At 43.3% G+C, this 27892-nt stretch overlaps 1 protein-coding gene across 1 annotated transcript; it reads left to right on the top strand.

Moving 5' to 3' along the window:
- TOP2A (DNA topoisomerase II alpha) lies at positions 1-27566 on the top strand. Its single transcript, XM_069237592.1, has 35 exons — positions 1-153; positions 2475-2627; positions 2870-2960; positions 3757-3820; positions 4787-4932; positions 5069-5166; positions 5362-5574; positions 6920-7093; positions 7531-7632; positions 7848-7985; positions 8331-8469; positions 8811-8968; positions 10367-10492; positions 11097-11207; positions 11626-11731; positions 13678-13787; positions 14511-14603; positions 14726-14840; positions 14938-15059; positions 15563-15711; positions 15893-16124; positions 16206-16340; positions 18069-18269; positions 18929-19124; positions 19698-19789; positions 20140-20286; positions 21083-21166; positions 21525-21716; positions 22241-22352; positions 22637-22780; positions 22886-23048; positions 24021-24085; positions 24685-24813; positions 24912-25126; positions 25857-27566. Exons 1-35 carry the CDS (start codon positions 121-123, stop codon positions 26028-26030), a joined length of 4722 nt encoding a protein of 1573 aa, XP_069093693.1. The 5' UTR covers positions 1-120; the 3' UTR covers positions 26031-27566.
- The last annotated feature ends 326 nt before the right edge of the window (positions 27567-27892 follow it).

Below are 27892 nucleotides of genomic sequence, written 5' to 3'. Positions count from 1 at the left end.
GCGCCCGCGCCTCATTCATCGGTCGGCTGTCATCAGCGCTAGCACTGGGCCAGTGCGTCTGCTTCTCGCCGCCCTCGGTTTCATCGTTCTTGCGTTAGTTTTCCACTCTTTGTTCGCGCCATGGAGGAATCTGGAGAGACCGTGCCCCTGCGGGTGAGTCTGAGCTAAAATAAATTGGGGATGTACAAGAGGTTTGGGGGTGATCTCGTTACCCCGGATGCATCTTCATTAGGGGACGCTTAATCTGTGACGTTAAGGTTCGGGTAGTTTTCCTAGAAAACGATACTCTGAGAGGGGCTGTGCGGTAGGGTTCATTATATGGCTCTCAGTGTTCTTTGTGGGGTTCGGCTCGGGGGTGCTGTGTGAGACAGTGACTTTGGTGGCCTAACACTGACATTTTGGCGGGAGGGGCCAAGCCTGGCCTGATGGTGTGTGCAAGCGACACCGAGGGCAAACCGTGGCTTTGGGTGCAGGCCTGCTAGTTAGGATGAGGTTGTAGGTCCGTCCCCGAGCGAGGCCAGTGGTGGTCATGTTTCAATTAGTCGAGGGGGGGCACAGTGTTTCTGGGGGGAGTTTTTTTCCGTTGAGATGTATGCGTGTTTCTGCGGACGAGGCTGCAGTGGGAGACGCGTGGCTATGCAGTGACTGACGTTAGTTGTGCTTCTTGTGAGACCGCGGAAAGGGATCTCTCAGCCGATGATGCTTCGGTGTGGGGTGCAGGTCTAAGCAGGCGAGGCTCCGGTGGGAATCATAGATCTCTGCATGTGACTGGTGTGGAGTGAATGTCTGCGGGTGAGGCTGCGGTGTGGGATGCGTGCCTGCCGATGAGATTGGGGTGCGGGGTACAGTGCCTGCCGATGAGATTGGGGTGCGGGGTACAGTGCCTGCCGATGAGATTGAGGTGCGGGGTACAGTGCCTGCCGATGAGATTGAGGTGCGGGGTACAGTGCCTGCCGATGAGATTGAGGTGCGGGGTACAGTGCCTGCCGATGAGATTGAGGTGCGGGGTACAGTGCCTGCCGGTGAGATTGGGGTGCAGTGTCTGCAGGGGAGGGGGTGTGGGGTGCAGTGTCTGCAGGGGAGGGGGTGTGGGGTGCAGTGTCTGCAGGGGAGGGGGTGTGGGGTGCAGTGTCTGCAGGGGAGGGGGTGTGGGTGCAGTGTCTGCAGGGGAGGGGGTGTGGGGTGCGGGGCTGCAGTTAGTGGGAGTACCTGTCTGTAGGTGAGACTGGTAGAAGATGCATCTGAGCTGAAAAGGCTGTTGGGAAGTTCCTCTGGGTACGAGGCTGTGAAGGAACATGCTTAGTTGCTGTGGACGCGGAGGATGGGCGTAAATGGCTACGGTGGATTTAATTTCTCTTTGGGTGTAATTTTGCTCCATCTTTGTATTTTCGGGTGCCTACATGGGTTGATACCTTGTTTTGAGATCCCTGGTTACCTCTGGCCCCGTGGGGGCGCTGGGAGGCCGTTAGTCTAGACGTCGAGCTGTGCATGAGTTGGGTAAGTGGGTGACTGGAGGCGCGTCATGGTCGCCATCCTCTTAATGTACTTACCAGTGAACGTCACTTCTGGATTTAGGCTGGTTCGTTGAGTAGTCGTTGGTTCTGGAATTTGATCTTCTTTTATGTAGCGCTTACTACCCCTGACGAGGTTGTAACGGCGCACTTGGTGGTCGTTCCTAGCCGATGATGCTCAGCACAGTGAGCGGTGGTAGTTGGCGCACCAAAACTACCGGTTCTTTAATTTTCTCACTGTCTAATTTTGAGAAGTGCTTGATGTTTTACTTTTCTAGAATGAAAAGTTTGGTTTTAATACGTGTAGTCGGTGCATTCAGCTTAACTGCACAAAACCGTCGTATTCGAGGTGCACTTTCCTAAGCTGTCTGCTTAACGTTGTAGCTAAAAGGGCATATTTCCCGATGGTGTATGAAAACGATTATTTTAACACTTAAGTTTAACAGTACGTCTATCTTGTTTTTAATCGATTTGAGTCGATTCCTTTAATAGATACACTTAACCGTATGTGTTTGCTATGTGTCTATTCTGTATCTTGAACAATTCAAAACTTTCACTAGTTGCCCAATTCACAAAGTCAAAGTATTAAATTATTGGTGAAATGTGCGACACGCGCTTGAAACATTCTGTTTCTATCGGGCAGCAGGCTTGCTGTTAGAAGTCACACGCTTTTTTGGTGTTCCCGGTTTAGCAAGTGTTTGACAGTGAAAATGACTCATGTATCGCCCTTGCTCTTTTTGAGCGTTTTACACTTGTTTTAACTTACATTTAGTTATAAGCAGGATTGCTAAATCCAAGCAATACGCTGTTGCAGTCTTCGAGTGTCATTGTAAGCATTGCACCTGAATCGTTCACACTGCCCCATGAGGTTTCTGGAGTAGATTACTTAATGCGCGTGCAAAACAGTGCTCAGACACATTACTTGTAGCGTGTTTCACTCATTTGTGTTTGCTTATATCTCAGGCAATTGAGAACACGCCCGTCCTGAAAGTGAAGAAAAGCAGTGATGCCGACAGGAGGTTATCTGTCGAAAGAATCTACCAGAAGAAGACGCAGTTGGAGCATATTTTGCTCCGACCGGACACGTACATTGGTTCTGTGGAACCGGTGACACAGGTAAGGGGTTGGAGGGGTCTTTACTGACAATATTCAGTAGCCCCCCTTAGATCAATTTACATCAAAACTATCAAAGGACTGTACTTAAAATTGTTCATGCTTACTTTGGGAACATTGGTGCCCACTTGTGAACACTGAGCTATGTAGATATATATTCGATAGCCGTCTCAAAGCCTCAAATATCCAATTCCCTGTCTGGAGGAACGGAACTCAATCTTTAAATTTCCTTTTTTTTCTTTCAGCAAATGTGGGTGTACGATGAATCTGTTGGGATGAACTGCAGAGATGTGACATTTGTTCCTGGGTTGTACAAAATTTTTGATGAAATTTTAGGTATGTTAAATGTGTACACATTATCCCACTAGAAAAACTAAAATTGCATATATCTATGATTAAATCATGAGATGTCAGAGGTGGGGGCAGAATACAGAAAATCGTGACTGCTTGTTTTTCAGCTTGAGCTACTAGATGGTTTGTCATGTTGTTGCTTACCAAGAGCATGAGCTTGAGTGTGCCCTTCGCTTGTCATTGGTTAGCTTTCATGTCACTTTCATTTGACTGTTTCTTATTCATGTCCTCGCTTGTCAGTCTTTTCGTCCCTCCCATGATAATGCCTCTTTACAACTCATGGCTGACATATGCGTCCACTGATTGTTTTCAAGCACTCCTTTTGTGTTGAGCACTCCACGAGTGTGTATTTTGTGGAGCTGTCTACCCGCGTGCTTCTCTCCCCTCTGATGCCCCCTCGCCCGTGTGCTCTCTAGACCTTCCCCCACCGGTGACGATTTCCTCACCGTTTTTACATTTCCATAAAGCAAAAAAAAAAACGGCGGTGACACGGGCTGTCGCGTCTGAAGGTTTATTATTGTTTTTAAGCTTTAACCACGCTGCACAACTTTTTCGAAGTTTATGCCGTAGGGCAGTCACAGTAGCTCTGACAAAGGCCGGGATTTGAGGGTGTGTGAAGCAGCTTTATATTGTGCAGTGTGTGTAGAACTGCACTGTGTACCTGTGTATACCCCAAGTGAGCATGCACCTTGCAGTGACTACCTGTCTGGTCCCGTTTATGTTCTTATTGAGTAGGGCCTGCCTGTTGCATTAAAGGCGCTAAGCATCTCTTCTCTTTCAGTGAACGCTGCTGATAACAAGCAGAGGGACAGCAGCATGACCTGCATCAAGATTGATATTGACCCGTAAGTAATCTTGCGCACTCCCTCTAAATCTGTCTTGTATCGCCCAAGTTAAAATACCTGAGGTCAGCTCAGGGTTTCATCCTTAAGCCTTGGGTGCAGCTAGTACTTGTGGGTAACAAAAATGGCTGTTGAAAGACCACTAGAAAGATGTAGTCGGTTGTTTTTATTATTTATTGACTTGTACGTAGGGCCACTGGAATTATGCAACAGGGGAGGACCAAGTTGTCAGGTTTGACTAAATTATGTAGCACTTTTTGGTCAAAGGTTTCACATATGTAGTACCAATTCAACATCCAAACACAGCAATACCCAACTGGAAGGTAACCAGGCATCCTTTGCATAGCGCTTCCACTGCGCGGCCAAATGGGTCACTCCACTTAAAGGTCTGATGGTCTGTCTCAGTGATATAAAAAGAGCATAGTGTTTTGTGCTATAATCTGAGCTTGTTTTACCGTCTCTATACAGACAGTCTTAGAATTTTGTTTCCAGGCGATAATGAGATGCAGTAGAGCGCCCACTTATCGTGGAAAATACATTGCCACTCACTTCCCATTGTGTCGGAAAGTTTAAAGCCTTGTAATTACCTTCATGACTGAAGGCATGACCTTTGCTGCCACCATGTGTCAATTGTTGGCATTGCAGGCATCCAAGCATTGATATGGTAATTCTTGGGTTTTTATAAACACACAAATCAAATCATTATCATTTATAAAGCGCGCTACTCACCCGTGCGGGTCTCAAGGCTATGCAGGTCTCTGTTCTGCTTATTTAAAAATAAAATAAAAACCTCTTGTCCTATTAGTGCTGGGTATAAACAAAGGTAGTGCGTCGTGTTCGAATACTTCGATGATTCTGTGTGAAGCTATCAGACCATCGAGCTCCCTGGGCTGGTCTAGTGGGTGTGTATATTTTTGTAGAACTAAACCTCGTGTCCTTTGACTGATGCATTTGTTTGCCATTTTTCAGAGGTAACAACACGATCAGCGTGTGGAATAATGGGAAAGGTATCCCAGTGGTAGAACATAAAGTGGAAAAGGTCTACGTACCTGCGCTCATATTTGGACAGCTATTAACTTCCAGTAACTATGATGACGACCAGAAGAAAGTTACAGGTAAGCCCTTTTGGCAAATGGTGTACGCAGTAGTTCGTGGCCAACATGACGCCTTTGACAATGTTTTTTTGCGAGGCGCTGGCTTTCATCTGTTTAATATAAAAGTAACCTGATTCAACGCTGGCGTGGTTTTCAGGTGGAAGAAACGGCTATGGAGCCAAATTGTGCAACATCTTCAGCAACAAATTTACAGTGGAGACTGCATGTCGGGAGTACAAGAAAACGTTCAAACAGGTACAGAGCAGTGTGTTTGAAACTAACTAAATGTAGTGTCCTGGACTACACCTTATTAGGCAGTATTTGCGTGCCCCCTGTTGGGTACGTCGTTAATACATTATGCCACACGCCTCTACAGTAAAATGGAAGCTGGTTATGTCAGTGCTGTTGCATCTTCTGAAACTTACTTTCGCTGCTTGTGTTCTTTGTTAGACTTGGACCAATAATATGTCAAATGCAGCGGATGCCAAGCTGAAGCACTTTGATGGCGATGATTACACCTGCATCACCTTCCAACCTGATCTGAGCAAATTCAAGATGGACATCCTGGATGCGGACATCGTGGCCCTAATGTCTCGTAGAGCTTATGACATTGCTGGCGCCGCCAAGGGTGTGAAAGTCTTCCTCAACGGCAAGAAGCTGCCGGTGAGTATTAAAGGAGGCCGCTCGAGTCGCGCTTTCTTTCTCCATTTGAGAACTGTATCCACAGCTCACTTGACCACTCGTTAATTTTTGTTCAACGGTGGAACTTGTTTTCTGGTCTGTTAGATGTACACTGCTTCTCCTGCATTGGGTCATTCAGAGATGTGCCCGTCTTGACTGACTACCTGTCAAGTTGTGAATTCCCAGAAAGATGATACTCAGCAGTATTAGATCATATTTCCTGCCGTGGGGCTTATTAGCCCATTATCTCGTCGTTTGCATTATGCGCTAGGACTGCTGCCAAACCATTTTATCCTAGGTTGTCTACTGTCGTGTGGGGAATCGTCCAGGTTCGGCCATTCTGCATTTTTATACTGGTGGCAGACACTGATGGTTAGTGTTTCATATCCTGTAAGTAAGTTACAATATATCCTCGCACAGCAGGCTTCTCGCCCTGTTGCACATAGTCATGTCAATGTTCCCACGACGGATCCCACATACTGCACTTATTTATGCAGCTTCTTGGTTTGTATAGTTACCTTTAGAGCAGTAGTTCCTGCCTAAGTCACTCTCGCGGGGCTTTTTTGCTCCTCCAGCGACGTGCAGGGTCCCTCTTGGCACCAACAAGCCCACTTCTGAGCATTAGGAGCTAATGGAGCCCACAACTTTCCATTATGTGAACAACTTTTGGGGGGTCTGGTTCAATGGAGCAATCCACCACCTTCCCTGCGTTTGTATTTGCCCTCAGCGTAGTGCAATTATTGGGCACTAAGTTCGCTTTTAGGGCCCAGGCATAGTCATATATCCGCAAGATTTGAACCAATCTTGTTTCATTTATCAGACTTTTGGGAGGTGAGTATTACGCCAGCATATAAGGGCATCTATCTCCTAACCATTGCTTAAGTAAGATACCATCACCTCAGCCATTCTGCAAAGGAGTTCATAACCAACGACCTGGACGGTGCCCTCTCCAGTTTCTAAATCTTGTAAAATTTGGTCATCAGTATTGACGTTAACTTTATCAGGATGTGTGACAGCACCAAATTCTCAATGTGCATTGTCGCAAAGATATGAGGGTTCACGCTTTGTGGGTTCTGAGTGACTTTAGTGTTCCAGGAGCTTCACTAATTGAAAATAGTTATTCTGAAAAATACTTATGTACCAGCTGCTGAAAGACAACGGAATGGACATGGAGCCCCTTTTATGCTGCCATCCAAGACTTGTTCGCCAGGGCTGCAATATGTGCCAGTCTTGCTAAAACCGAGAAGAGAGCAGCCTTTTCTGAGTTGCTTACCACTGATGGATATCCATAATTCTTTTGCTGTCTCTTTCCACTCCACCCCCTCAGGTCAATGGATTCCGTAGCTACGTGGAGATGTATGTGAAGGACAAGATAGATGAGACTGGCAACCCCCTGAAAGTTATCCATGAAGTAGTGAATGATCGGTGGGAGGTGTGCCTGACGATGAGCGAGAAGGGCTTCCAGCAGATCAGCTTTGTGAACAGCATCGCCACCACCAAGGTACCTCGTGTTTTCGCTAACGTTTGCCTCAATTTACCATTAGTCTAAATATAAAGTGAGCTCTCTAAACCGGTTTACATGTTGGAACCCAGCCTCGCCCCTCTTTGTGGTCTTCTAAAAGGTGATTAATTAACCAATGCCAAAGTAGAAGAATGTTGCAAAAAAACCTACAAATTGGTAACCACAGTAGTATTTGGTTGAACATATAGGTTTTTCCGTTTGTGCTCAGCGCTTTATTCTGAAACATGGCCACTTGTTTCCATTTCTTTCTGAGATGGACAAGGGGGCTCCATCGAAGGGAGTGGACAATGCTAAATTGCTGCTCTGCAGTAGTGATGATGCAGAGAGCCCCTCCAGTGTGCCAGGCATCTGGGTTTGACCTCGTTGCATGCTTTTAGGTGGTAACATTCTATTTTAACTAACTTTCTCCTCTTCAGGGCGGTCGGCACGTTGACTTCGTTGCTGACCAGATCATTGCCAAACTGATTGAAGTTGTGAAGAGGAAGAACAAAGGTGGCGTTGCAGTGAAGCCATTTCAGGTATGTCCCACTCACTGGTCACAGGTGAGGCTTCTGCCTCGCTGCATTAATGGAATTGACTGTGGGTGGTGGTGCTGCCTCCCAACCTCTCACACTTTCTCACAGCTTGGTTAAGTTTTTTTAAGTTGGTGCATAAATCTGTTTGAAAATGAATAGTAGGCCTATGTTTGGTGTTTCCCGATAGAAGACCTAACACATTTCCTACTCCTTTGCAGGTGAAGAACCACATGTGGATCTTTGTGAACTCCCTGATTGAAAACCCAACCTTTGACTCCCAGACCAAGGAGAACATGACTCTTCAAGCCAAAAGCTTTGGATCCAAGTGTCCATTGTCTGAAAAGTTTGTTAAAGCTGTAAGTGGAGTTTTCAGTTAACACTAAAATCAGTTCTTGATCATGTAATGAGCAGTGAGGCACCTGCTCAAAAAGTAGTTTTATTCGTACGGTCGCATTCCTCCCCATCTGCCTGAATATTCATGCTCATATGAACTTTACTTCTCTTTCGGCCTCTGTGGTCAGAGGATTAGTTTCCCTCTTCATGCTAAAATTTAAATTCATTCAACTAACTTTGGTTGTGAGCTGAAAGGGAAGTCTAGATGGATGGTGATTGTGGCTAGGGAACTTGTCTGTTTTTTCTCCCCTATGTCGAGCTGAGAGCATGAAAACCCTTTGACCAAGTAAAGTACTGTTTCGTTTTAGGCTGTTAGTTGCGGAATTGTTGAAAGCATCCTGAACTGGGTGAAGTTCAAAGCCCAGTCCCAGCTGAATAAGAAATGTTCTGCAGTGAAGCACACAAAAATCAAGGGCATTCCTAAGCTGGATGATGCCAACGATGCAGGTTAGTTTTGTTCAGTGCTGCGTGCAGGGCTATTACCTTTCTGCATTGAGATTCAGCAGTGGAGCTGGCGTGCGAGGCCCCACTGCATGTCTGAAGACAGCTACTAGTTTCCCTCGCACATGAGCACTAGAAAATAAGTTGGGACTGAGTTAGATATTTTCCAGTGTGTCTTGTGAGTTGTAATGGTTTGTGTGTCTGGGGGCAAGGGAGTTGCTGTATTAAAGTGAAATTAAGCACTTTTTAGGTTTGTTACTGGGTCTCTGTCCCTCAGCTTCAGAAAGTAACTACTTGCCTCCGAGTACAAGTTTAATGCCGTTTCTTTGTTAATCTATCCTTTGTAGGAAGCAAAAATTCCCAGCAGTGCACACTCATTCTGACTGAAGGAGACTCAGCCAAGACATTGGCTGTGTCTGGTCTTGGAGTAGTTGGAAGGGACAGATATGGTGTGTTCCCCTTAAGAGGAAAATTGCTCAACGTTCGTGAAGCTTCTCATAAACAGGTAGGTGACTTTTGTTTTTTTCGTTCAATCTTGATGTCTGGTTTGCGTACAGTAAATCTCAAACTTGCGAACCGCCCAGTCTGTGGGGCTTCTAGACATAGGAGTACCTTGGCTGTTTTTTAATGATTGTGATTGTACTAGCCTGCACCCGTACATTGTGCAGCACTCTGTATAAGTCACTTGTCTCTCCTTTTACAATCTGTCGCTAGTGCTAACTTTGCTCTAAATTGTCTCAAATAGGCCTAGATTGTAAGTCCTATCCCTCCTTGCTTAATGGCTGTATGATGGTCTGTGTGGCTCTGTTATGAGACGGTGTAGATTGTAACCTGCTCAAGGATGTATGGTGGTGCTCGCTTTGCACAATTAGGCCATGGACTTATGGGTACCAATTGTGAGGCCATTTCTCTTTCTGAATTATCCATAAACTAGATGGTTTCTTGGGGTTTGATGGTTCTCTTAAAATATTGGTCAATATGTGAAACAACTTCCCATAGTCCATTAGAGAATCAAACTTGCTCGCGGAGTCCTGCCTAGCGGTCTACTTCTCTCAGCACGCTTAGGCTTTCTCTCGCTCTCAATGCAGAGGTTCTTTACAGGGACATACAAGGTGTAGGAGTCACACGTCACCCAAACTGGTCGGCATTTTCTAAGATTCAGAACATAACCCCATGGTTAGCGTTGACTTTAATAAAGAGAACGTATTTCTGGGCAAGCAAACCCTTTTTAGCAGGAAAAGGAAGATGAGACTGCATTGGGAGACATAACTTTCTAATTTGTGCCATGCAGTTTGCATGCAGATCTGACAGTTCATAGCTCACTGTGCTAATTACAGTTGTAACTTAACTGCACAGTAACAGAAGAATCTGACAAAAGCAGTAATCCACTGTGCTAGGCACATACATATATATATATATATATATATATATATATATATATATATATATATATATATATATATATATATACTGTTCTTTGCATGATACACATTCTTTGCAGCAGGCATAACTAACCACCTGCTCTACCTTAGGTGAGTCAAAACTGCCACCTCTCCAGGTGGTGCATTAATCACCAGAGTTGTCTGGACAACGTTAGATTTGCCTAAAAGTTGCTGGATGTACAAGGAACTTTGCAGTGCCTTAAACTGCTGCACAAAGGAAGTAATAAACATAAAAACCCGCACATGCTTGTCAGACGGCCCCAGCTGGCCCAGGCTTGCAGACTCCCTGGGAATATGTCACAGACCCCAGGAGTTAGATGAATTATAGGAATTTGCTGTGAATGTGTCAATTTCTTTGTTTTCGATTGGTCATAAATGTGGTTGGTTTGCAGGGAACCCTTCACTGTTTCTGTACTTTTTCTGGTCCTTTCCCTTAAAATGACCTTTTTGTGTCTTTTTAGATCATGGAAAATGCTGAAATCAACAACATCATTAAGATAATGGGGCTTCAATACAAGAAAAAGTATGATGATGACGAGTCTCTGCGATCACTGCGTTACGGAAGACTGATGATCATGACCGATCAGGTGGGGCTTTACTCTGGAAATGAAGTTAAGGCATATTACACAGTTTATGGCCTTTAAGCCATATAATCTGGAAGTTCTGTGGGCTAGGATTCCCGGTTTCAAGAACAATTTGACTCAGTGAGCAGCCTTATGCTATGCTGTGAATGTCCAATTCCCACTTGAAATAACTAGTCCTCAGCCAACTGGGTACAGAGTAAGAGTCTGAAGGCAAAGCTGGAATTCCCTGTGCAGTTTAAAAAAACACAATTCAAAGCAGTGTTTTGGCAGATACTTTGCTTACATGTAAAGGGAATGTCTGCCCCCATGGCAGCAGCTTATTTTGAACTGTGCTGCAAACTGCAGAGGATGAAGTGTGGCTGGCATGATGGTCATTGAGTGAGATAGTAGACATGCATGATAGGATCATGCAGGAACAATGTTCTTGTAACTGGAATGGAAGTACTTCTGTACATTCAGAGTTTGTAAATCTTCGTTCTGCTGCATTTTGGTGCAACATGGAGATGCCGTCATTGCAAAGGTTTCCAGTGATCTAGTTCCAGGAACAATATTAGTTTAACGTTGGTGCTTTGGATGCCTTTTCTCATTAAATTAACTTACCTTGCAGGATCAAGATGGCTCTCACATCAAAGGTTTGCTGATTAATTTCATCCATCACAACTGGCCTTCTCTACTGCGACACAAGTTCCTCGAAGAGTTTATCACTCCCATTGTGAAGGTAACTATAACATATTCACATTTGCTTTTAGCTACACCTGTAGACCGATTGGATATAGTTTTAAGCATTATCAATGGGAAGCCTCATGCTAGAAGTGTATTTTAGTTATGCTAAGGAACTTAGTGACACCACACCTGTACCCATCATGCTATATGAACACCTTTTTATCCTGCCTCTTCTAGGTAGGTCAAATATGGAATCGGTCTGGAAGATGAGTGGGGGAGTTCCTGTGTAGTGAATATGTGCATGGGTTGATCTTTCAAATGAGTGGTGTTTGTAAGGTCCTAGGAATAGGTATGGTGTTAGTTGCAAGCGGCAAATCTAAGAAGATGCTCCCTTACATTGTGACAGCTAAAAAGTAAGATGCTGCTATTATGAGATTGGGGGGTTTAATGTTTGGGTTTGTTTTTTGCCGTAGGTTTCAAAAAACAAGAAAGAGTTGTCATTCTACAGTATCCCTGAATTTGAAGAGTGGAAGAACTCGACAGACTCCCATAAAAACTGGAAGATCAAGTACTACAAAGGTTTGTTATAAACCCTGTGTGGTAGTGCTCACGACGAGCCAAGTAAGCCATTTTTGTTCTGTTACTGCTATTTGGGGTATGCCCAGACATTGCATCAGTACTGATGTAATTTGGGGTAATTTACAGTTCTGGTCGAAGATCACAGGTGTATTGGTGAACTTATTTTATGTGCATTATGGTATTTTAATATGGTGCTAGCAGCATACATTGATTTGTTGGCCAGGTATTCTTTGCCCTTTGATACCAATATCTAGCACACCGTTGATGGTGCTTGGCTGCCACCTGGACTTTGCATGTAGATATTCTCCTGACAGTTTTTGGCTATTTAGCTAACAGCATACTAGACTGGTAGGGTCATACTTATACTCGGAAAGGAAAGTTCCAACATGAAGAATAACATTTGCAAAAACTGGACTTTGCTCAAAGGTAATCCTCTTGACATGGAGCCAAGAGCTGTAACTCACAATAAAATCCACTTTAAAAGTGCTCTTATCCAAGTTCCAGTTCAGTGTCTGGGGAGAGAAATGCCCTTGCTGCCTGAAAAGTTGCTCCATGTAAGTCTTGAACCTGTAAGAGAACCATAGAGCAGATATTTTTTCTTGCAGTCATCTTGAGCCCATAACAAGCATCACTACAGAGCTGTGTGCGGGTCATTGTAACTAGAAAATTGCACATGCAATTGATTCCTCTTAAACCCATAGGACTAAGATGCATCTACCAGCAGTAGATGTTCTAAATGTCAGTCCTGATGGTGAAAGTTAAACTAATGTCTGCAGTGAGGTGTGTGCAGTGATTTCTTGGTATCCTAATTGGACGTTTGGCCCCTAAGCAAGTGAATAGACCAGAACAAGTTTTTGTGGTAACACAAGGTAATGTTATCCTTTCTGAAGAGCACAGGACTGCATGGTGAATGCACCCAAAGAAAGTGTGATTCTCCTGTAAAGAATGTCACTAATGGTATCATCACTCAGTGATAACACAGCTCCATTGCCTGCAGTACTGAAGGCAAACAATACAAGTGTACCCTAAATTAAAAAGTGTGTGTATATGTGTGTGTGTGTGTGTATATATATATATATATATATATATATATATATATATATATATATATATATATATATATATAATATACACACACGTTGACCTCCTCAGTAAGTGTGTACACATAGTGAGCGTCATGATGAAACTATTGAACCAGCTATTACTAAACAAGTGATGTGCCATGGCCTGAGATGGGACTGTCGTGATTTGCCCAGAGCTTTCATGCGCATGTAAAGAAAATGCATTTCTACATGGAAATACCAAAATGGCATATGAGAGCCATGGTCCTCTTTTGAGCCTATTCGTGAAGGACCCTAATAGAGGTATTAAACTGCAACAGTAACATTTTTCTCACCCAGCTTGGTACGCAACTAGAGAGAATGCCGTGAGGAAGCCACAGGTGCATCGCGGCACACCAAACTATGACCTGTCATTCACTTGCCTCAGTGCCCACTCAGCATCTCATTAGACAATGCTTTTGTGCTCCCATTTCACTGCAAGCCTTAACAGAGGAGGCTTTCTTGCCAGATAACCCAGAGTCTCTTCCAGTGGCAGAATTTGCACTTGACAATACCTGACTGGTTACTTTACGTAGCGGCCCGTATCCTGCATCGGGCCTTACCCTCAGCACTGCAGTTTATTTCTGCACGAACTCATCCCTCCACCCCCAAAAATCCATTGTTCTACCTTACGTTTGCCAGCTCTTTACAGAGCAGCCTTGGGTTCTCTTCCTGGCAATACAAATGTATGGTGCCAGGTTCTGGAGGTTGTTCATGGAACCCCTACCATGTTACTAGTAGTTACGACACATGTAAAAGGAGTGGGCCTGGGAGAGAATTGACTTGCCCGTGACATGAAGTACTGCGGTGTGCATAGCTTAACCGAGCAAAAATTGGCTTTTTCAGGTTTGGGTACGAGCACATCTAAAGAGGCTAAAGAATACTTTGCCGATATGAGTCGGCATCGCATCCCATTCAAGTATGCGGGCCCCGAGGATGATGCTGCGATATCCTTGGTAATGTATTCTAATACTTCCTTTTCTACCCAGCCATTGTAGAGATTTTATAAACCATCTTCTTGCCCACTGAACAGGTTGTTGCTGAAATCTGGTTGTCATCCAGTTTGGTGACATTCAATGTCCTGGTATCCGATCTAGTTTTACTGCAGTTGGGTTGTACCATGAGTCAGATTTTCCAAATAATGATGCGCGTCAAACACATTTTAATTTAGAATGTATATGCTTACCCTAATAACTAAACAATATCGCAGCAAAACTGATATCTGCTTAACTTGATCCCTCCCGGCCCAAAATGTCCCGAATATGTGGTGTATACATTTTACTTTAAAAGCAGTCATCTATTTGGAGGTGGTAATGCTAGTTAAGGTACAGGTACCTCATCCAGTATGACTTCATGGAGTAGTTTACAAATGTCATACAGTAATTGTGGTACTGCCCACCTGACTGTTGATGGTGGCCAAGTTACTAGGTGGTACTGAAAGTGATCATTTTTACCCCTTCAGAGGTTTGTACCTTTACTTCCCACTCCAGCCCACAATACCCCATCTCATCCCAGTGACACTGTTTTACAAGACACTCCGACCCTCATAGCTGCAGACTGACTCCTGTTCAGTCGATACTTGAACTTTTGCTCAGACCAATGCAGATTGTTAGTTTAATATAGTTTCTACAAATTGAATGTGGTTTCCAGTGTTTTAATTGTCCTTTTTGGTCTTGTAGGCCTTTAGTAAGAAGCAGGTTGATGACCGCAAAGAATGGCTGACTAACTTCATGGTAGACCGCAGGCAGCGCAGGTTACTTGGCCTACCAGAGGTGAGTATTTTTATTTTAACCTTGTTTAGTATTTTGGGTTGTCCGCTGCTTTGCTCAGAATTCAAATGATGTAAGCAGGACCTTGATTGGCTTAAAACTTAAAACAAAGTCTTTTTTAACAGGATTACTTGTACGGATCAGCCACAAAGCAGCTGACTTACAATGAATTCATCAACAAGGAGCTGATCCTGTTCTCCAACTCTGACAACGAGCGCTCCATCCCATCGCTTGTGGACGGTGAGTTAATATCACCCTGGCAGCCTCTACGCCTAAGAGGAGCTTGAGTTTGGAAATTCATTTTGGAAATATTTGTTTTTTATGTCATCGATAACAGGCTTGAAGCCCGGGCAGAGGAAAGTTCTATTTACCTGCTTCAAAAGAAATGACAAGCGGGAGGTTAAGGTGGCTCAGCTGGCTGGTTCTGTGGCAGAGATGTCTGCTTATCACCATGGTGAGGTAAGTGAGAAACTGCCAAATCTGCAGGTAGATTGATTCACCTTTTGTCCCAGATATTGTTTCCATACCTTGGAATGAAGGAGACTCCCATTCTCGCCTACTCCTATCATGTAATTTCCCAAACATAAGTTGTTCGGGTGTAGTTAAAGCATGTTTTACCAAGCCAGATACCACTGTGGTAGTTATGATTGTTCACTGCCTGTGGATGCTTTCAAAGAAGTGCAGCTCACAGGATGGGGCCTAAACAACTCCAACCTGCATTGAATGGCTACAGAGCTTGAACTGGGATGGTTTGTAGCTAGTGCACAATGTGGTTGGTCCTAATCCTAAGTGACCACACTGCTCATGTGGCAAGAAAAGAAATCTTGAAGCAAGTGTGCTTCAGGTGTGGGTACAGCTACAAGTCACGATTGTCACTCTCAAGGGTGCCAGTCGACAGCTGCTTTTGCCATTCTCTGTGGTCTCTGCCACGCATTCATGGTGGTGGTGTTTTTTCCTTTCAGACTTCCCTGATGGCCACCATTATTAATTTGGCACAGAACTTTGTGGGTAGCAACAATATCAACCTTCTGCAGCCCATTGGTCAGTTTGGTACGCGGCTGCATGGTGGTAAAGATGCTGCCAGCCCCCGATATATCTTCACAATGCTCAGGTAAGTCTGCTTTTTATGGTCCATTTGAGCTTTTAAATCCACTTTTCATCACAGTCCTGAATACGGATCAATCTTTCTTTTGGTTTTCTACCACCATACTCTAGTAAATTAAACTGCTTGCTTGTTAGTGACCTTCTATGCAAGCTCTGAATGCCAGCTCATGCGGTTGTCCTTCTTGTAGTACTGTGGCCCGACTGCTGTTCCCAGCGATGGACGACAATGTTCTGAAGTTTATCCGTGATGATAATCAGCGGGTGGAGCCCGAGTGGTACATGCCCATCATTCCAATGGTGTTGGTTAATGGTGCTGAGGGTATTGGAACTGGCTGGGCATGTAGGATTCCCAACTATGATGTCCGCGAAGTCATAAACAATATCCGCCGAATGCTGGAAGGAGAGGAGCCTCTACTTATGGTGAGTTGGTGGTCTTCTCAGTCATGGGTGGAGCTGCTCTAAGATGGACAGACGCTTAGTTTTCTTTTGTTCTTTCATTAGCTTCCAAGCTACAAGAATTTCAAAGGGGTTATTCAAGAATTGGGTCCATCCCAGTACGTTGTGAATGGTGAAGTGGCAGTTATCGATGAAACAACAATTGAGATTTCGGAGCTTCCAGTCCGGACGTGGACTCAGGTAAGCATGCGCTGCTCTGCTTTCTTACTCTTGGCCAAAGACAATGGAATTAAAGTAGGTGAATTTGTCTGGCAATATGTCTCAAGGTTTGTTGTTTAGAGTTGAAGCATCTAGACACAAGTGGAAAGGAATGAGCTGCTAACTAGGTCCCAGGATACCTGATCGCTTTGCACAAGCAGACCAAGATATGTCAAAACACTGACCTAGATATTTAAGCATGACTATCTTTAACGTGAGAGTGGCTTAATAGACCATCTAAAACATGCAAGGACCCTAAACACAATCTACTAGAAAAAATGTTTACATGGTCAAACTTTCAGTAGGAGCACTTGGAGGCTAAAGTCAAAATGGTCTCCCAGGCAGTTTTCACATTTGGCAAATGTAAAACCAAATGGGTGGGCATAGCCATTACCAGAAGAGCAAACTTCAACCTTGCTTACAAATATGTGGATAAAGCATGAAGGTGGCTTTTGCTGAATGGGTCAATGTGTACTAGGTAAAACAAGCAGATAATTTGGCATTATTTCAGTCCTTTCTAATGGGTGCAAAAACTGAATGGAAGAGGGTCTTATAAATGCCTGATGGGGGAATTACACCTGCATAGGAAAGACCACCCTTACAGCTCTCAAATCTTACGCATGAATCCACAGGCGGCTGATAGATCATATCCATACACATTAATTGGGGGAGGTGGTGCACAGGACTTTTTTTCTTCTTTCAAAGCATCCCATGGTAGTGGGTAGGTTTAATTGGATAAGAAATCACCACCAGCACAGGCATGGTGAATTAATTAAATCATTTTTGGGGATCAGTTGGAAAGAAACAGTGAACCAAAAAAGTCCTAGTGCTAAGGAGCAATTCAGACTGACTTAAACCGAATATACAGAAGCAAAAATACTTTGAAGGAGGCGATTAAGCCAGGAAAATCCTTATAACCAATTTATAAACCGATCTATACCCAATTTAAAAACTACAGGGTTGCATAATATTTAAATGTTAAGCAGCTTTATATTAAACCAGTTCAAGAATACATAGTCTGCTAAATCTTACAGGTTTGCTTGGGACTAAATTGAAGAGTTAAAACCAATTTAGAAAGAAAGGTTGTGCCTGCAGTAAAAACCACCAGAACTGGATGGGCAAGCATCTTTGTGAACATGGTACCCTAGAGCTTCCAGCTTTTGCTGTGTATGCAGAAGGTGCCCATGGCCCAATCGTACGTGTTGCAGAGCAGTCTGGCTCCTAGCCCCATTGAGGTGAAGGAAGTGGACTAAGTGCATAGGGTCTGGAACAATGTGTTTAGCAGGGTTAGCCGCCTACACAAGCTGGTAACATGGCCCAGTATGTAGTACTGTCTTACAAGTGTTCCACTTGTGGTGTGGAGCTGTTTGAAATTTAAGTCTAGGGTGCCAAGTGGCTTAATGTGCTCTAAAAATCATTTGTGGCAGATGAGGATAAGTTTGACGTACCAAATGTGTAATTTGTGGAACTTACAGCAGCTTTTCCTCTTCAGCTTAGGTGGCAATGGGATGGCCCATTTGAAAGTAATGGGAGAATGTGCAAAGTCAATTATGCCCCCTTGCTTTTAAGTTGCAGTGATAGAATGTGAAGTGTTAAGATCTGTAATGTATTGAATGCAGATCTATAAGTACTTGGGTATCCGAGCACAGAACTACGTTGTGCCTATGAGAAGTTCAATGTGTGCAACACGTCTCCCCTTCATCTTCGCAGGCATACAAAGAGCAGGTGCTGGAGCCCATGATGAATGGTACTGACAAGACTCCGCCGCTTATCCAGGACTACAGGGAGTACCACACGGACACCACCGTGCGCTTCGTGATTACTATGACCGAGCAGAAGTTGGCTGAGGCAGAGGCTGCGGGGCTGCACAAGGTTTTCAAGCTACAGACGCCACTCACCTGTAACTCCATGGTACGATTCAGTTATACAAATCTTTTTACGTTGTGAATCCGCACAGCTGAACGGAATGGGTTGTGATGTACTCTAGGTTGGATACCTGAAGCAAGGTTTTCATTTCCTTTGAGCTGAGGACCAGGCCTTCGACAAGTTATTTTGCGTCCTTTTTAACAGATAATTTAGCATACTTGTGTATTTAGTCTGTAGTCAATGTGAAAGTACATTTGATTCCTTTTCAATTTTCAGTAAGCAGTGTTATTTCCAGTGCCACCAGAGGTTGACATGTGCATGTCCAATATTTTGCAATCTTTTTTTTATTGGTCACTTTCAGCTTGTACTCAAAGGCATCAGTCCTCCACAACCTCTTTTTAACTTGTCCCAATTGTGTCCCTAGTAATCAGACACTCTGAAACCTATTCAGTTTAAACCGCAGCAGGAATCTCATTAATGCAACCAGGTAACAATTGGCAAAAAGTTGTGGAGGTGGCAGTTTTGCACCTAGGGATGTTAAATATAGAGGTTCTGCAGGATAAATGTGTCAAAACGGGGGTGTTCAGTTCACATTTTTTATAATGAATGTTATGTGGATATATGAAGTTGTCACAATCCAGAAAATACCACGTTAAGTCTGGTTGGCAACAAGATGTCGCTTAACAAAGTGTCCTTCTTCACAGGTGCTGTTTGACCATGTTGGCTGCCTTAAAAAATATGAGAGCGTGATGGATATTCTGAAGGAGTTTTATGAACTCCGACTGCAGTACTATGGACTTAGGAAAGAGTGGCAGGTGGGAATGCTGACAGCAGAAGCGTCCAAGCTCACCAACCAGGCTCGCTTTATTTTGGAGAAAATAGAGGGCAAGGTTGTGATTGGTACGTAAAGAGGGGTAGGGCTACAACTTTTTCAGAACCATGCTGTCTTGATTAGGACTGTTTGAAAGCTTCAGTTCTTATGCTCTGTATTTAATTTGAATCTCTGCTGATTTGTTTTGAAATTCTCTCTGTGCTCCTCAAAACTTTGTGGCCAAAATTGTCTGAAGGCAGTGGGGAGTACAATGCCACACTGCTACCAAGGGAGCTAAAATGAATACCCTTCGGAAATGGGCCCTTTTTGAGAGACCCTCTACTTTTAGTTCATACTGGAGTGCTAGTGTTAAAGGTTTACTAGTGTGGGACATTTCTCACCAGTTTCAGTTGGGAATTTGGACTGAAGATGATTATGGTAAAGACTGACATACAGGCAGACCCATCTTACTCGGTAGTGATGTGGCTTTTTTGGCACTCCTAGAAGAGATGTGTGAACCAGAAGATTTGTCGTGAACTTTTTAGACTTGATACAGCTCTGCAGCTTGTTGCCAGTTTTTTTCCCGGTAGACTGTACCTGTAGCCGGACGTTTAGCTAGCTCCCCTTTATAACCATGCTTACCGGACTTTTTTTTGTTGCAGAAAATAAACCCAAGAAAGAGCTCATCCAGTTGCTGGTGGACCGAGGCTATGATTCTGATCCAGTGAAGACATGGAAACAATCTCAAGAAAAGGTGTGTGATGGTTTGCTTCGTGTTTAGGCGCATTAGTCTGTTGTGTGATCATGTCTATTATGAGTCCTGGGATTTAGTGACCATGCAGAGCACTCGGCCCTCCTATTGTCCAAGTTGTGTTAGGCAGTGGAATGAAAGTTGTCCATCAATGGTCGAGATGGTCTTGTTTGGATGTGATTCCCGTTATGTACCCCTTTTAGCTAGAGAAACAAGCTTGTCAAGTTGGCCCACAAAGTTGGATCAAGTACATTTCTTGTCTAGACACCTTTGCAATCTTGCTCTCGAATGTCAGACATACTAATCAGCTGAAAACGGTGCCCTAAACATACTCTGTTGCATGTTGCCTACAGGAAGAGGCTGGTGAAATGATTGAGGAGGAAGAAGGGGAGTCCACAGCCCCCACTTCTGGGCCAGATTTCAATTACCTGCTGAACATGCCGATGTGGTACCTGACAAAGGAAAAGAAAGATGAGCTCTGCAAACAGAGGGATACCAAGGTGAGCTGGAATATGTTTTGTGAAAACACTAGCTGTACCAATTTAGGGGTCGAGCGTAATGGAGAAATTCAGTTTACGCCATAGCATGTATGCATGTTCTCTAACCGTAGGTTCTATTCAATCCATCGATCTTCCTTCCACCAAATTATCTTGTGTGACTAAAAGTGATAGTTCTGTATGACAAATCCTTGCCTACAAATATCCATTTTTGTGCCATTTTATGGCACGGTCACCTGGACTAATCTTTCTATTTTTATTTTTCACTTACTGTGTCCATCTATTTTTTTCTTATTTTCCTATTTGATCTGATATTTTCCTAGTTAGATATACCAGATCACTGCTTTGAAGTTAGCATGTTACCACTTTAGCCACTTCAGTGGTCTCCAGCTTCTCAAATTAATCACTAATATTTGGAATTAATAAATGTTTAAACTGCTTGATTCCTTTAATGAGCTAAATATATGTACTTTACATGGCTTAGTAAACTTAACTTCTAGCTTTGTAGTTGGATCCTTTTAACTTATCTAGTCCATAGGTCTGCTTTATACGTGTGTAGATATATATATGTATATATTGCACCATCCTAAAGGTCCACCTTATGGCGCTCAGATTTCACGGGTGCAAACGTGAGGAAAGGACCATTCCTCCACAATCTCCAACACCAATTGCCAAACAATTGATTTGTTTGCTCTCCAGGAGAGTTTAATTACTTCTGTTCAAGAAAAATATAAAAAGACACCACCAAATACATACATATGGCTCCTAAATTAAAGCACTATTCGCTCATTGTTTTTAGATGGTTGAGCTGACTACACTGAAGAGTAAGACTCATGCCGACTTGTGGAAGGATGATCTTGTTGCTTTAATCAACGAGCTAGACGTAAGTATCTCGATTACATTGTCAGTTTGTCACTACTGTTCTGCATTCTGTTTGCACTGGGCTGTCAATGTTCTGAAGCATTCAGGGTTTAAACATATTTTAATAATATTATGCGCAATTAAACCATTTACACTTGTTTCTTGACATAAAACCATTGCTTCTGTAGTCTTGGGGCGACCATTCCATCATTTTTCTCAGTATTGGGTCTTGAACGGAGAAACTTACTCTGGCACAAACTGGCCCAAAGCCTTGACCTCATAGTAAAATACAGATGCCGTGCCGGCTCAGGTGCATTAGCAGCTGTCTAGTCTTTGAAGGATCTTCACTGTTGTGAGCTTTGTCTTTAAACACTCAACAGGTCGTGGAAGCCACAGAGCGCGCAGATGCTGCTGCTGGAATCCCCGTCAAGGGACAAAAGGGCAAAGCTAGCAAGCCGAGGAAAGCGCAGCTGGATGAAATCATGCCATCCCCACATGGAAGGAGAATTGTCCCCCGTGTCACCACCGCAATGAAAGTAGAGGCTACCAAGAAAGTCCGGAAGCGCATTAAGGTAGAGCAATGACTTGCCAAGTTTTCACTTCAGTGCGCTTTATAAACTCAACAGAATTGTTTCCAATTCAGGCTTGCTGAAGTCCATAACATGTAATTATTTATCGTGCTCTAGAAGAGAGTGTTAAATTGATAAACTGTCATGTTTTCCTTAATGCCAGTTGACAAAATGCATAATGTCTACGTTTTGCTTACCTTTAAGCTAGTCTGCTTAATATGGATCTTATTCGAAGTGTAGTTTTATGAAGTTTGCTATGGTTATTCCATGGGGACTTTTAAAAAGTGCTTTGCTACAAATTGTTTTCGACATGGATATACCTGCTCACGCAAAATGGCTTTTATGTGATCCGATGTACCTTTGTGGCTAAAAATGCAGAATCAATTCAAAACCGTGTATTCAATGATTCAGGGAAAAATGTAAAAGTCCGGTCCTTCAGAAAAGGTTTAACAGAATAGCACCTGTCCTCAAGGCACTTGCAACTAGCCTTGACTAGAACAATATGAATGTTGTGGTGTTTTTCCCAGGGAGAAGATGTTGCTGTCAAAATAGAGTTTGAGGAAGATGGGGACTCCCCTGAGCAACTTGAATCGCTAAACCTGGCTGAGAGGCTGGCTAAAAAAGAGAAACCTGAAAAAGGTAAGCACTATAAATGTACTGAGCTTTGGTCTTATTTGGTCCAATGCTGTTGAAGTACAGGTAACTGAGTTCTGCTCAGTCGCCTCTTTCTGGTCTGCAGGGCCTTGTGCTGCTCCATCAGGCCCCTTTAGTTAAAAACCTCAGCAAGCCCATGCTTTTTGACTTCTCATATTCACTTCATTTTGCAATTTGTGTTCATATTTGCCTTATGTAACGAATCAAATCAACTGGACCAAAGGGTTGTTTATTGTAAGTAGATAATGGATTTAATGTTCTATGTTTAGGTTCCAAGGGAGGTAAAGGGAAGAAACAAGCCGTGCTACCATTCAAACCGGTTAAAAAAGCAAAAAATCCCTGGTCTGGCTCTGACAGTGAAGGAGAAGCACAGGCTGATTCATCAGCTAGCCCCAAAAGACCACCACAAGCAAGTAAGACATGTTGATTTGGGATTTTATAACCTTTTTTTTTTTTTATTTAAAAAACTGGTTACTAAGCTTGGGTTTAACCTTCCACTGCTACCCTGTATCCTATAGGTAAACCCAGGAAGCTAATGGATCAAAATTCTAGTGCAAGTGATGCAGAGAATAGTAATCCAACGAAAAATAATTCTCAGGAACTCAGCGATGATGAGTTCAAGGTCATCTCGGACGACGAGAGTCCAGCTCCTAAACCCCCAGCGCCAAAACCTCAACCTAAGTGAGTATTGAATGTGAGAACTACTTCACTGCTAGATAGTCTAGTAACTATCTTTGCATAGGTATGTACTAACCTCAACTAAAGTCGTTGAAATGTAGGCCTGGGATGTGCCAGAACTTCACCTTCTATTAAATCATGCTCATTTGGTCTGAGGGCCATAGGATAATGTCTTGCATTCTATGTTTCTTTGCTTACTGCACTTATCTGCAAGTAAAATGTGTTTTTAAGACTGCAGCCTCCTTTCAGTAGTTATTGCAATAGCCAGTCCTTGCAACAATCTGAACAGTAATTATTACTAGGTGTCTTAATTTCGTATAAGCTTTAAATTGGTCCTTCGCCATCTTCTGGGGACTGAATGGCATGTGTTGCCATAAAGATTTATCGGCAAGCCTGTGGTCCAGATGCCAGGAACTAGTTGACTGTATGTCCAAGCCTTGCTGGATTGGTTGTTGTATGTTACTGCAGTTATCAGTGCTGCTCTTATCTGTACCATATTTAAATTTGCTGAATTATTTGTGGAGTATTAATTTGTTTGGAAAGTCTGGTTGCCGCAAGGGACTTCTGTGCATAGGCGTAGCTGCCACCAAGAATCCCTGAGTATAGCTTGATTGGCTGTGGTGAAACAAAGATGGGTGTTGGGGAAGCAGGGGCGCAATGGGGCCTTACTCAGTTTTACCTTACAAGTGCCATAGCGGAAGGGACTTTCTCCCACACAACCAATTCTTACTTTGATTGTTCATTACCCAGTGCTTGGTAATGGTGCTATACCCATCGTACAGTCTGGTAAAACTGCTGCCAGCATTTCAGCGGAACACTTGAGGACCCCATCCGTAAATGTTATTGACTGCAAGGTCAATAGATTATTTGGAAAGCTATCTGTTAACATTTTCTACAGTAGGTTTATCTTGCAACAGGGTGGGAGGAGGCGGCAAGGCATCGTGGTAATAAACATTGGCATATTTTATTTTGTAGGAAAACTGAAAAGTTAAAATCAACCAAAACTCTTGGCAGCCTGAAGTCTTCAATGAGCACATCTGGTACGTAGATCTAAAGAGTTGGATTTATAATCATTCGTGAGCAGACGGCAATTGATAGTGCTTGGTGGACTGTCCAAGATCTCTTGGTTCTGCTTCACTTTCCCAACACTGTGAGCAGGCTAGTGAAACTCCCACCGAAGTTCCAAAATGTGGAGACCCCCCTATGCCACAGTAGCGATGCTATGGAACAGAAGGACTGGGGTATGGGCAGGAGAAAAGTCGAGGCCTAAATGAGCGAAGCATGATGTAGACTTTGGTATTGCAATATGAGTAATGAAAATATGAGTAGGGTGTACCCAATAGATCTTGAAACCAAGAAAAAGAAGCGGAAACAAGGGAATGTTTATTTACATGAAGCAAATTAATCAAGGCACTTGCGTTGCCGGTGTACCATTCATTTGGGAATATCTGAGGTATCCATTCATAACACTTCTCCAGGGCAGATTTCCTGTAGTAGGTTTTCCTCTAGAACCACACACATCCCATGAACTGTTTTCAAAGTCCTCACAAGGGTTTTGGGTAAATATGCAAAATGTGGCAGCAATTAGTGTGTGATTCAAACTTTGGTATCTGACAATTACACTCTTGATCTTACCCAGTTGATGTCATGGACAGTGATGACAAAGCAAGTGGAACGTCTAGTTCTGTTGTCCCTGCTGCCAAGCCAGTTGCTGAGAAACCACCCCCTAAAAAGCGAGCTCCTCCCAAGAAAGCGGCCAGTACAGACGGTAATCTTCTTCAAATTGTATTTTGCACTTGCTAGTAAATGAAAAACCTGGCTATTGCACCAATCTGATTATTCTCGTATGTGGTTAATATTTTTCAGGTGCAGACAAGCAGCAACCATCTATAATGGATGCACTATGCAAACCAAAGGCAAGTAAGGCGAAACCCTCCAAAACGATGTCGCTGGACACGGGGATGCAAAAGCCAGCGCCAAAGAAAAAAGCTGAAAAACCCCGGAAGCGGAAAAACTTCGACGGTTCAACTTCAGATTCCGATTCGGATTTTGGAGTGAAAAAGAAGACAACTGCTGTTAAGGTCAGTATGTTTATTTACACAGTTGTGTAGTCTTGCACGCTTCACCTGCAATATGCTTGTTGCTGCTGGTTAGCATGTTCATGAACCAGGCTCATTTTGACTCTCAAACAGTGTAATGATCGGCATCTTTTAGAATAGCCATTTTTTCCCACTTTCACCATTTCTTAGCAAGTTTGACCTCTGATAACAAAGAAGCTGACTTCTGAAGTAGTGTGAATAATCCATAGACTGCAATCGATTTATCACTCCATCAGCAGATATTGAAGATGATTTAGTTTACTCTGATCACTGATTAAATCACATTGCAAGTGGCCCATTTTGGATGCTTCATCCTTTTTGGATTCGGAGTTTGAGGTTGGCTCAGCAATAGATTAATGGGTGACGGCTTCAAACCTACATCCTAGGGTGAGGTGCATGGCTTAGTGGGTGCTTTTGTGAGATTTACTCTTCTAGATCTTGCCTAGTTCTGCCACACTGCTGGGATTAGTGTCTGCCTTGGCCAGCTGACTGTGGAGCAAAACCTCAAGGGAATGACAAATTTATGGTCTTTATTTTTAGAGGTTCTGTTTGTGCTAAATGTAAGATCAGGTGTTTCTATGGGACTACTGCAATTGGTGTCTACTGCACATAAAAGCTTTACTAAAGGTATCCTTCCTCATGTATACTTGTGAATAGCGCCTAGTTTCATCATGATTGCTAACAATTGTTACTCCCTGTTTCTCTTCTCCAGAAAAGCAAAACCCATGCCGATGACAGTTTTCACGTGCTCCTCAATTCAGACTCTGACTCGTGCGCGCACACGCCTGCTCCAGCTGCGCGCACAATGCCTGGACGCGCCAAGAAGCCAATTCGTTATGCCTTTGATTCAGAGTACGAGACCGATAATGAAGATATGTTCTGTTAGATGTATTCCTTTGTTCGTACATTACAAATACTTTGACTTTTACGTGGTTAAAGCGAACTGGCATTCATTCGTTGCTGGATAGACCTCCCTCATCAATGGACTGAATCACCAGGATATTGTGCGAGTTTTATGCAGGTAGTGCACGTTTTTAGCTTGCCAACAACTGCAATCTATAGGGTCCTCCAATCGGAATGACCAAGTGGATCCTTAAATTATCGATTTTATGGTAGCCTGTTTTATAGTGCATTTTAATTCCCTAAATTCCAGTCGAGCTCTAATGCAGAAATGAACTTTCATCTCAGTGTAGTCGAGCTTGAACTAGAAGCTGTGGAGCAGTTTACAATGAAGGATTCACACATTCTTGTGTGCTGTCCCAGAATTAGGAAGGGGAATACCGGTGTCAGTGAGCTTTGGTGGAGTGAAATTAATTTTCGAGGTACACTGCTGAGCAACAAAACTGGATTATTTGTTGCATGCCAATCAATCCATCCATCCTTAGTGATGCTGGTCTTTTTAAAGACTTGCTTACCCAGTGTAAAGAATCCGAATAGTGTTCAGGCGCCTACATTCCTCTGAGTGGCATGTGTACTGATCTTGCGTGTCCTTTCCAGCGGAGATGGGGCTCAGGTTTACAATTGAGTCCTGGACACTTTCATATATTTTTCTCACTGTTGGCATTTCTGACAGATGCCTTGGGTGTTTGATGGCTCGGCTGTTTGATGGCTTTGTATCTTGAGGAGCACATTTGACTAACATCATGTGTCCTGTAACCATGGTGCAGTTTGCATCCTAAGAGCATCTGCAGAGCCCCACCTGGTCAGCTACAATATAATTTGTGCTGTCCAGGTTTTTAACCCCACTGAAAAACGGAGCGTTGTAAACTTTCTAAGTTATTACCTACATTCTTCTTCCACTGCACTACTGCTTCTGTGCTGAATCCCTATTGGGAAGTGTTATTGTGTCTATGAAGCTGCAATGTACAGGATACGTTCTTCAGCTTTTGAGTCACTGGTAGCCACCCTCCGCATTCCATAGCAGGACTCACGATTGCAAATGTATTCAAGTGTCAAAGCCAGGAGGCAATTAGTACAGAAGCAGCTGCTCTGTAGAATCGAAGTAAACTGCGAATAGATCCATATAAACTGTTTTTGCTCTTCTGCCCCGGACTGATTTTTTTTTTTTTCCTCTAGCAGTACTGGATCTGTGTAGTTCAATTTAAGGTTCTCTACATGGTTGAGAACGTGGCAGCATAATGAAGATCTGGAAACTGGTTTCATAAATTAGGAAGCAGGGCTGTCAGTTGCCTAGGTATTTAGTTACAGCACCTACGGGAAGTTCCCTTGAGCACAGCTATGCTCTTGGTCTTTTAGAAGTTCATCTCTGGCGCCTGCTTTGTAAAATATGCTTTTGCGAAGTCTGTTTCTCAGTATCATTGTTGTCTGTCTGCCTGTAAATATTTTCTCTGTTTCTTACTTTGTATAATATTTCTGAACCTTTTCATACATCTGCTTTTTGTAATAAATGGTTTTACACTGATTGACTGGTCTGTTTAATGACACTATTGTGACCACCACCTGATGGATGTTTACTGCAGGTTCCTTATCTACAGGTACTGCAACAATGTAAGACTGGATTACAAATGTCAGCTTGAGCCATCGGTTTAAAATGTGGTGCTAGAGTGGGGTCCTTGAAGCTGTTGACTCCATGAACAGTTCCTTTTCTGAACTTATGGTTTCAGAATATATGTAATAACAATGTGTTTGCAGGTGACCTTGTTATTACCCCGTCTGAGTTAACGTTTTAATTCTGATGACCTGGTTTCTTGGGCACCAGGAGACTGGGCCTTTACACTGCGGGTCCAC

The sequence above is a fragment of the Pleurodeles waltl genome, chromosome 6 (genome assembly GCF_031143425.1).
Source record: "Pleurodeles waltl isolate 20211129_DDA chromosome 6, aPleWal1.hap1.20221129, whole genome shotgun sequence".
Classification (NCBI taxonomy): domain Eukaryota; kingdom Metazoa; phylum Chordata; class Amphibia; order Caudata; family Salamandridae; genus Pleurodeles; species Pleurodeles waltl.
The sequence above is the reverse complement of the archived record's forward strand: the minus strand, read 5'-3'. Positions and strand labels throughout refer to the sequence as shown.